The sequence below is a fragment of the Salvelinus sp. IW2-2015 genome, unplaced genomic scaffold (assembly GCF_002910315.2).
Source record: "Salvelinus sp. IW2-2015 unplaced genomic scaffold, ASM291031v2 Un_scaffold4803, whole genome shotgun sequence".
NCBI classification, from domain to species: Eukaryota; Metazoa; Chordata; class Actinopteri; order Salmoniformes; family Salmonidae; genus Salvelinus; species Salvelinus sp. IW2-2015.
Window position 1 is genome coordinate 49,021 of NW_019946072.1, and position 10,527 is coordinate 59,547.

The window sequence follows — 10,527 nt, forward strand, 5'->3', positions numbered from 1 at the left end:
CTACAGAACATAGAGGTACTATAAACTACAGAACCCTAGGACTGGAGGTACAGACTGGGTAGGGTTGGCCAAGCAACAGCCTCACCTGGGTTAGTCTTAGCTGCAGACAGAGGGAGACATATAAACCCTTCAAACTGGAGCACAGAGCAGAGAGTCACCAAGTACATTGATCCTGGTGGCTGTGATATGGTGTGTGTGTTACGGCTGGGCTAGCCTTGCCAACTGTTGCTGCACCGCTAGCCTGTGTAGTTCACTACTAAGGGAGTGACGAGAGACTGTCAGAGCTGCAGTGTGTGTGTGTGTTTAAGGTGTCTGAGGCTGTACTATAGTGAAGAACAGAATATTCACGCATACAAACAGATACAACCTGCACAATCAATGCATTACATTTAAGTCATTTAGCAGACGCTCTTATCCAGAGCGACTTACAAATTGGAAAGTTCATACATATTCATCCTGGTCCCCCCGTGGGGAATGAACCCACAACCCTGGCGTTGCAAGCGCCATGCTCTACCAACTGAGCCACACGGGACCAATGCACACATACAGACGTACACAGTGCTGCCACACCTATCGGATATCAAATGTCCTTCACGTTTTCCCTTCATCAGACTACTAGTCTACATCTAGTGGAAGGAGCAAGTAGACAAGAGGAGGGAATGAGGTCATACAAGCATATTGTTACGGGACGGGGCCCAATAAATGTCGTCGTTATTTTGCTACCACCTGTGGCTGTTTGCATTGCGCGGGCTCCCCCTATCGGCCGCGTCGATCCCTACACCCAGCCAATGTGGACGTGTGTGAGGACGTCCCATCGCAGACTGTCATACATGGGAATCCGCAGTGTCGTCTTAGCAGCTAATAACGTTATCCACACAAACCGGCTAAGGTTTTGACACACTATTGTTATTATATTGAAGGGTAAGTGACTGACATTTCCGAAATATAACGATACTACGTGGCTAGGCTTGTAGTTGTTGAGAATSGCACGTCAATTCTACGGATTTGACAGATTTCTGAGATTTTAGCTGTCTAACTTGCTACTGTAACAAGCATTGTGACTAACTACGAGTTAGCTATGTACACAAGCTAACATCATAATATCGCRGTTATTAATTTGACAGCCGGTAGTTAGCTACAGTAGTCGTTTTCTTCTCAGTTTTCTTGTTTCTCTGTTAGCTTATCGTATGAACCAGCTAGATGGCTAACATTAGCTTGCCGCTATGCTAACTTACTAGCTAGCTGCCTGGTCTTGGGTGTGTTGCTGTTTAGCTACTGTAACGTTAGCTAGAGAGCCAGCTAGCATCACTTGTCATCTTGGCCTGTTATGGCTTCCTCTGTCTTCTTGTTTGGGTATTTGGATGATGAACGTACAGTACTGTTGTTCACTTATCTAGCTAGCTATCTTTATCCGCGTTATTTGAATTAATAGTCCGTTAGACAGGTCGAGGGGTTAACTGGGGACCGTTAGTTGGAGACTCCCAGCTTTTTGGATCGAGCCAGATGAGGTCACTTTGAATGAGATGGCAGTGCTCCTGCAATGACATTTCCCGCACATGTTACGTTGTTTTGGACCCTTGTGGCGCAGTGGTCTAAGGCACTGCATCTCAGTGCTRGAGGCGTCACTACAGACCCTCGTTCGATTCCAGGTTGTATCACCACCGGCCGTGATTGGGAGTCCCATAGGGCGGCGCACAATTGGCCCAGCGTCATCCTGCTTAGGGTTTGGCCGGGTTAGGCCGTCATTGTAAATAATAATTTGTTCTTTAACTGATTTTACCTAGTTAAATAAAATGTATAACAAAAATCATATGATAGTAGCTAACTCTATTTTTTGCTCACCTTGATATGTGTGTGTGTCTACATACAGTGGACAGAGGAAAGTTGCAGTCCTGCATACCAAACAGGACAACGAGGACTTCACCATGACTGCGACATGGATGGTGATGCCACAAACAACAACACATCCTCTGGTTGTGTCTGTCTGTTCTGTCTGATGCTGTCAGTCTGTCTGATGCTGTCTGTCCAGTGTGTGTGTAACAGAGAGTGTGTGTTACCTTCCAGTTGTGTTGTTGTAGCTCCAGCACCTGTTGATGAGCCTCGTCTGATGCTGTCTGTTAGTCGCTGTCTGTCTGTCTGTCTGTCTGTCTGATGCTGTCTGTCTGTATCGTCTGATTGTTTACATGGTGTGTGTTCAGTAATATAGTGTGTGTGTTCAGTATATAGTGTGTGTTTCAGTAATATAGTGTGTGTTTCAGTATATATGTGTGTGTTCAGTAATATAGTGTGTGGTCAGTATATATGTGTGTGGGTTCAGTAATATAGTGTGTGTTTGTGCTGTAATAGTGTGTGGTCAGTAAATACTGTTGTTTTGTGTTGTGTGAATTATAGTTGGTGTTCAGTAAAGTATAGTGGTGTGTTCAGTAATATAGTGTGTGTGTCAGTAATATATGTGTGTTCGAGTAGAATATAGTGTGTGTGTGTAGTAAATAGTGTGTTGTGTCAGTAATATAGTGTGAATGTGTTCAGTAATATAGGTGTGTGTGTTCAGTAATATAGTGTGTGTGTTCAGTAATAGTGTGGTGTGTTCAGTATATATAGTGTGTGTGTTCAGTAATATAGTAGTGTGTGTTCAGTAATATAGTGTGTGTGTTCAGTAATATAGTGTGTGTTGTTCAGCTAATATACGTGTGTGTTGTTCAGTAATACTAGTGGTGTGTCAGTAATATAAGTGTGCTGTGTTCATAATATACTGTGTGTGTTTCAGTAATATACTGTGTGGTTCAGTAATATACTGTGTGTTCAGTAATATTATGCTTGTGTCAGTAATTAGTGTGTGTGTTCGTATATAGTATTTGTGTTCAGTGTAATATAGTGTTTGTGTTAGTAATATTAGTGTTGTGTTCAGTAATATAGTGTTTGTGTTCTAATATGTGTTCTGTTTCAGTAATATAGTGGTGTGTTCAGTTATATAGTGGTGTGTTCAGTAATAATAGTTTGTGTTCAGTAATAATGTGTGTGTTCGAATATTGTGTGTGTGTTCAGTAATATGTGTTGTGTTGTGTTGTCAGGGACGATGGAGAACCAGGTAGAGATGGAGGAGAAGACGAGGCTCATCAACCAGGTGCTGGAGCTACAAACACACACTGGAAGGTACACACACCCCTCTCTTTACAGCACACCTCTCTCTGTTACACACACCTCTCTCGTTACACTGGAAGGTAACACACACACCCTCTCTGTTACACACAGCCTCTCTCTGTTACACACACCATCTCTCTGTTACACACACTCTCTTCTCTGTTACACACACTCTCTGACTTACACACACTGGAGGTAAACACGCTACACTGTAACACCCTCTCTGTTACCATGAATACACAACCTCTCTCTGTTACACACACCTCTCTCTGTTACACACACCTGTTAACACACCTCTCTGTTACAAGTGAGTAACACACCTCTCTCTGTTACACAGTGAGAGGTAAACACATCTCTCTTCTGTTACACAGTGGAGGGTACAACACCTCTCTCTGTTACACAGTGGAGGTAACACACCTCTCTCTGTTACACAGTGGAGGGTAACACACATCTCTGCTCTGTTACACAGTGGAGGGTAACAACACATCTCTCTCTGTTACACAGTGGAGGGGAAACACATCTCTGTTACACACTGGAGGGTGTGTTCATGTATCTCCTCTCTGTCAGTGAGGTTATCAGTGATGCTCCAGTTGTGTTAATGGAGCTCCTAAATGGGTCTCCGATTGTATCTGTCCACTCTATCTCCAACGGTTTATTGGGGGGAGTGGTGGAGGGGGGGGGGGGGGGGGTGTTTACCCTGACCGAGCCACCCTCTCATCCTCTCTGTGAGGCTAATACAGCTACTCCCTTCCTGACTCAGATGGATTTAAGGTTTGTCCAACTGGCACCCTATTCCCTATGGGCCCTGGTCAAAAGTAGTGCACTGTGTAGGGAATAGGGTTCCATTTGGGATGTGTTTAAATGTACCTTAATACAGCAGTCTGGTGCTGCTAAACATTCAGTCTAGTCTGGCAGGGAGGAGTATTTGGCAGTGATGTGGAATAAGCTAAAACATTGTCTAGTCTGGGAGGAGGAGTATTTGGCCAGTGATTGTGGAATAAGCTAAAACATTGTCTAGTCTGGGAGGGAGGAGTATTTGGCAGTGATGTGGATAAAGCTAAAACATTGTCTAGTCTGGGAGGGAGGGTATTTGGCAGTGATGTGGAATAAGCTAAAACATTGTCTAGTCTGGGAGGGAGGAGTATTTGGCAGTGATGTGGAATAAGCTAAAAACATTGTCTAGTCTGGGAGGGAGGAGTATTTGGCAGTGATGTGGAATAAGCTAAAACATTGTCTAGTCTGGGAGGAGAGTATTTGTCATTGATGGAATAAGCTAAAACATTGTCTAGTCTGGGAGGGAGGATATTTGGCATTGATGTGGAATAAGCTAAAACATTGTCTAGTCTGGCAGGGAGAGTATTTGGCATTGATGTGGAATAAGCTAAAACATTGTCTAGTCTGGGAGGGAGGAGTATTTGCAGTGATGTGGAATAAGCTAAACATTGTCTAGTCTGGGAGGGAGGAGTATTTGGCAGTGATGTGGAATAAGCTAAAACATTGTCTAGTCTGGGAGGGAGGAGTATTTGGCAGTGATGTGGAATAAGCTAAACATTGTCTAGTCTGGGAGGGAGGAGTATTTGGCAGTGTGTGGAATAAGCTAAAAACATTGTCTAGTCTGGGAGGAGGGAGGAGTATTTGGCAGTGATGTGGAATAAGCTTAAAACATTGTCTAGTCTGGCAGGGAGTAGTATTTGGCAGTGATGTGGAATAAGCTAAACATTGTCTGTCTGGGAGGGAGGAGTATTTGGCAGTGATGTGGAATAAGCTAAAACATTGTCTAGTCTGGCAGGGAGGAGTATTTGGCAGTGATGTGGGAATAAGCTAAAACATTGTCTAGTCTGGCGAGGAGGAGTATTTGGCAGTGATGTGGAATAGCTAAAACATTGTCTAGTCTGGCAGGGAGTAGTATTGTGGCAGTGATGGTGAATAAGCTAAAACACTTGTCTAGTCTGGGAGGGAGGAGTATTTGGCAGTGATTGTGGAATAAGCTCTAAAACATTGTTAAGTCTGGCAGGAAGTCGTATTGGCAGTGATGTGGAATTAGCTAAAACATTGTCTAGTCTGGCAGGGAGTAGTATTTGGCAGTGATGTGGAATAAGCTAAAACATTGTCTAGTCTGGGAGGGAGGAGTATTTGGCAGTGATGTGGAATAAGCTATCAGGAGGCTTCTGTTTCTGTATCGGCGTTTCATCTATCATTAATTACTTAGGCGGGGTGGCCTCCCCTGTCAAACTCTGATGCACCCAGCCTTTATCTAGGGGAAACACTGGTCTGTCTAGTTCTAAGTTCCGTACCTCTGTTGTTCCAGACCTGTCAGCACGTGTGGATGCGGTCAAAGAGGAGAACCTGAAGTTGAAGTCGGAGAACCAGGTTCTAGGCCAGTACATCGAGAACCTCATGTCGGCCTCCAGCGTGTTCCAAACCACCGACAACAAGAGCAAACGGAAGTAACCCACGYCGACCAGGAGGAYTGAGACCACCTACAACAGCCTGGTAGCAGATCTGTTTGTGCCATCTCRATGTTTGGGATGACACAAACCGTAGGCATGATAGCACAAACAGACTGGCACTCAGGCTACCTGCAACATCTCTCCCAAATGACAGCAGAGGAGGTAGAAGCTGTTTGTAACCACAGTTCTAGGGACGGATATGGACGTGTTCCAAATGGCAGATTATTTTCTAAMWAGTGTACTATGTAGGGTAGTCTGATCCTAGATCTGTGGTTAGGGGCAGCTTCTAATTCCAGACCCCAAAATCCTCCCTACACTCCAACCTCACCCCCAACCACACCCCCAAGAGTCCAGTTTACATTCTTGTTTGACCTCTTTTTACCCTCCTAACATAAAACCCCAGACATGATTTAACTTTTTTATAATTCATCTTATAATACTGTTTTGTGTTGTCATYTCAACTGCATCTCTAATGAGTTATGACATCAGACCTTTATTTTGATGACTGGTTGGATCTGGAAGGAAACGGGACTTGTTGTATATGAATATGGCCATAACTCCTGGCCCCAAATATGAATCAAACATATTGAATGACATGTCAATGTAATTATATAATATTATATTAACACATTCCATCATCTCATCTGATTGGTCAAAAGGTTACTAAGTGTCTGTTTTTTTAATTGTTAATTTCCACCACTTATTGATGGACACAAACATGATGAAATATGATTCTGTAAGACGTATTTTTAAGCAGTACTACTAAAATACTCCGATGTGTGTTGTCGTCACTGGTATGCTACTCATTCCACTAGGAACGGGGTTCCTAATTCATATCGTCACCGTGCCGTGTGGAGTCAGTAGCGAAAGGAAAAAGCACAGTAAACAAGTGTTATGCTGAACATGACAAATACAACCCTTGACTAGGGTCAAGTTACACTACAGGGTGAGACGGCCTCCTTTACCTATGATGGTAGAGGAGGAGGAGAGAGTGAGGGAGGACGAGAGAGAGAGAGAGAGAGGTCTGCTTTTTACAGTTAAGAGCCTTGAGTGGTATTGATTAGAACACTCAGGCTGTAGAACACTCCGGAAGGTTCCGTCAGTGCATTAACACAGATCTGCTGATAAGGAAGGTTGTTATTCCTGCTTTGGGTAATGGACTGTGGAAGCATGGCTGTGCTCTCTCCTAGGCTGGTTATAGTAGAGAGAGCCGTGATCAGGATAACATGGACAGTTGGGATTTTGGCTAGGAGATGGCTCGGTCAGTTCCAATTCTATTTGAATAGAGGATGAAATTCCTAATTAAAATCAGGAAGAATCACAACACTCAATTGTACAGAGATCAGAGGGAGTGGTTCTATCAGAGTACCATTCTATGGGTTCAAGGTGCTAAAGGAAAAGATGAGGGAATATTGAGATGATTCCACTGCACTTCAATGCATCATGTTATTTATTTTTCTTTCAATATAAAATMGTATTTTTATTTTGTATTATGTTAAATGGTATTATATTGTATGCTCCTGACTCTTGTTAGTCCCAAATGGCACCATATTCCCTATATAGTGCACTACTTTGGGCCTTTAGGGCCCTGATCATAAGTAGTCCACTATGTAGGGAACAGAGTGCCATTTGGGACAGTGAACTTAGTATTTCCTTCAGGCATGTTGATAATGTCTACACACATCCTATGGAACTAACTGCCTGCTGTGTAGAAGTTTAGAGATTCTATGTTGCCTTTTAACACTTTTGTTTTAATAAAAAAAATATACTTCTTATGCTTTTGTACGAGTCGGGAGTGTAACTCTATCAATGGAAATAAGGAAAGGAGTGAAGGAGACAAGGAAGTAGGAAAGGATATATAATTAAAAGGAGACAAGAGAAGGATATAAGACCTCTTGACAAGTGAGATGCATCCTTAGTGAGATCTTGATTAGTTTCTATAGGTTCTCTAGACAGCAGACCCTGTTCCAGTACAACCCAGGCAAGCCAAGAATGCTCTGTTCCGATCCAGAAGGTGATGTTCCCTTTTCAAGGCCACACTTCAGACAACTCCTTGGGTGAAGTCTGTCTGCCCCCAAGAGCGGAGCAGCCTAGTACAACACTAGTCATAGTTAATCATACAATGACTCAGCACTTCTCATGGAAACAGTACAATGACAAGTTAGCCTGAGAGCCAGTCTGTTTGAGTGTGTTATACCAAGTCCTTGACAATGACAGAAATGGGGTTGGCAAGACCACAAACAGATCTGGGACCAGGCTTACAACAAGTACAACAACTACTACGACTTATTGTACGAAATATTTAATTTTCCAAGAGCAATGTACAATTTGCAACTTATTGAAAACAGGGAAATATGCCTTGGTTGTTGTACAAGAACAGAAAACATTTACTAGAAAAAGCAGGAGAAAACAGAACAAACAAATGCACATCTCTTTCCATACAAGACGGAATTGTTTARAATTCATTCCGGAACCGGAGTTTGGATGTTCCGGAATACCCAGCTCCCTCGGGTGGAGAATAGAGGGTTTCATGCCGACTTTGAGCAAACACGTTGTTTGTTCTGACGTAGGCTCACATTAAGCAAAACAGTGATAAAACTAACTACAAATTATTATATATATATTTTTTTAAACATCCTAAAATTTCAATTCACTCAAGAGAAAAAACAGCATTGTAATATTTTCTTATGTTTTAAATTTAGCCGTAAAATGAACAAGAGGGAGAAGTTTCAAACGAGAATGAATAAATACTTTTTTTTTTATATAACAGTGCCGATTTTCAATCCTCAGTTTTAAATCCATATAATTTAGTAAAAAACAAAATAACACAAAGAACTGACATATTATATTATGAACTTCCTTTTATAAGTTAATTAATGAAAAACAAACACTATCAATCTAAAGTTGATGTCTAACCTTCAACCTGACGTAAGGCGCCTTATTGTCTTAAAATATCCTTCTGTCTCTGTAGTAAAACTTTAAGACTGGTCCCAGATCTGTAGATCTACATCCCAAATGGCACCCTATTCCCTATATAGTGCACTACTTTTGACTAGAGGCACCCTATATAGTGCACTACTTTAGACCAGGGTCCATGGGGTAGTTCAATATAACAGGAACAGGGTGCATTTTGGGATGCACAGTTTGTATTTCAGAGCCAAATATTGTCACAATAATAGTCAGAGGAATTGACTCCAACTACAACCAGATCTGAGACCAGGCTGGAGAAACATGGCAACTACAACCAGATCTGAGACCAGGCTGGAGAAACATGGCAACTACAACTAGATCTGAGACCAGGCTGGAGAAACATGGCAACTTCAGTCACACAGCAGCAATACAGTAACATGGCTATAGAGGTCTTCACTCTCTCTGACCAGCCTATTCCCTATGTAGTGCACTAATTTTTAACATCTTATTTCCCCCCAATTTAGTGCACTACTTTTAACACCTTATTTCCCCAATTTAGTGCACTAATTTTTAACATCTTATTTCCCCCAATTTAGTGCACTACTTTTTAACACCTTATTTCCCCCAATTTAGTGCACTACTTTTTAACACCTTATTTCCCCCAATTTAGTGCACTACTTTTTAACACCTTATTTCCCCCCCCATGTAGTGCACTACTTTTTAACACCTTATTCCCCCCCCCATGTAGTGCACTACTTTTTAACACCGTATTCCCCCCCATGTAGTGCACTACTTTGGCCAAAGCTCTATTTCAGGGAATAGGGTGTCATTTGAGACACAAGCCAGAGGAGCTGCTTTTTAACTTCAGTTTGAATAAAAAAATACTTCTGAAGCTTAACAAATGTCAACAATAAACCAGAACTAGGAACTATAGTCAGGAAGACTGGAAGTCTGGAGAGGTGAGTTGGAGGGCAGGGGTGGTTGGGAGGGGGGTGCGTTGGGAGGGAGGGGGGTGCGTTGGGAGGGGGGTGAGTTGGGAGGGAGGGGGGGGGGTGGTTGGGGGGGAGGGGGGGGGGGGGGGGGGGTTGGGAGGGCAGGAGGGGTTAGAAAGTTGCAGCTGATGAGATGGCATGGGAGGAAGAAGATGAGGGGGCATAGTATTCATTGTGGAAGAAAGGAGGGTTTGGGGGGGTCAGGGTAGCCTTGATGGCCTTAGAGAGGCTTAACGGATAGAGAGAACAAAGGAAGATAAGAAGGAAAGGGGGATGGTTGTCATTCGACTGATGGAGGAGGAGGGGTAGTATCTTGGTCACTAGGACCACCAGAGGGCATGCAGAGATGAGAGAGAGAGGAGAGAGAGAGGAGGCTTCATTTGTTGTTGTTGGTCTTCATCAGTCTTTCCGTACCCTCCTCTTCCTCACGGCCTGTTTGTGTCCGTCGCCAACGCTGTGGCCCCCTTCGTCCGCCTCCTTCTTCTGCTTGGAAACGAGGGATGAAAAAGAAGGGATGAATGAAAGACAAGGTGTCCCAATGTCTACTTTCTTCTGAAGTGTGCACTTGTTCACTACTTCCCACAAATCTAGAAGCATTGGATTGGTGGAGGCATGTTCTCGTGGAAGTTTCCACCATATTTCTTACACCAGTCATTTCAGTGAAGTGAACAAGTGCACACTTTGGGAGGAAGGAGAGATAATTAGGGTGAAGCCAGAGTTTCAGAGGGTCAAATGTGTGAACTGAGTATTGTAGAGGACGTTTTGATCTTTCAGAAAACTAAAAGAGTACCTCAGCACCGACATCATCCGATGCTGCCTCATTGGACTTGGTCTCTTCTTCCTCCTCGCCTTCATCGTCCTCCTCCTCCTCATCGTCTTCTTCATCTTCTACGCTGTCCCCTCCAGCTGCCCCACTCTCCTCCTCCGCCTTCTCCTTCTTCACTTCTGAAAGAGAAAAGTACAATGAGAGGAAATATTAACTAAGGAAAGGAGAAGAAATATGGAAGAAAGAACAAGTGAGGAGAGAGAGAGGG

At 43.2% G+C, this 10,527-nt stretch overlaps 1 protein-coding gene and 2 long non-coding RNA genes across 3 annotated transcripts; 1 reads left to right on the forward strand and 2 right to left on the reverse strand.

Annotated features, from left to right (window-relative positions):
* Positions 1-1,892: 1,892 nt before the first annotated feature.
* Positions 1,893-7,366, forward strand: LOC112077653 (short coiled-coil protein B-like). The gene is given in 4 exon segments (XM_024144139.2): positions 1,893-1,943; positions 3,072-3,139; positions 3,141-3,153; positions 5,450-7,366. Coding segments are annotated over 4 exon segments (231 nt in total). The 5' UTR covers positions 1,893-1,936; the 3' UTR covers positions 5,593-7,366.
* Positions 7,367-7,877: 511 nt separating this feature from the next.
* On the reverse strand, positions 7,878-9,559 carry LOC139026448 (uncharacterized). Its single transcript, XR_011478233.1, has 2 exons — positions 9,116-9,559; positions 7,878-9,042 (listed from the first exon to the last, which is right to left on the reverse strand). It is a non-coding gene; the product is annotated as an uncharacterized lncRNA (long non-coding RNA).
* A 99-nt stretch (positions 9,560-9,658) lies between these two features.
* Positions 9,659-10,509, reverse strand: LOC112077655 (uncharacterized). The gene is made up of 2 exons (XR_002895455.2): positions 10,284-10,509; positions 9,659-9,979 (listed from the first exon to the last, which is right to left on the reverse strand). It is a non-coding gene; the product is annotated as an uncharacterized lncRNA (long non-coding RNA).
* Between the last annotated feature and the right edge of the window lie 18 nt (positions 10,510-10,527).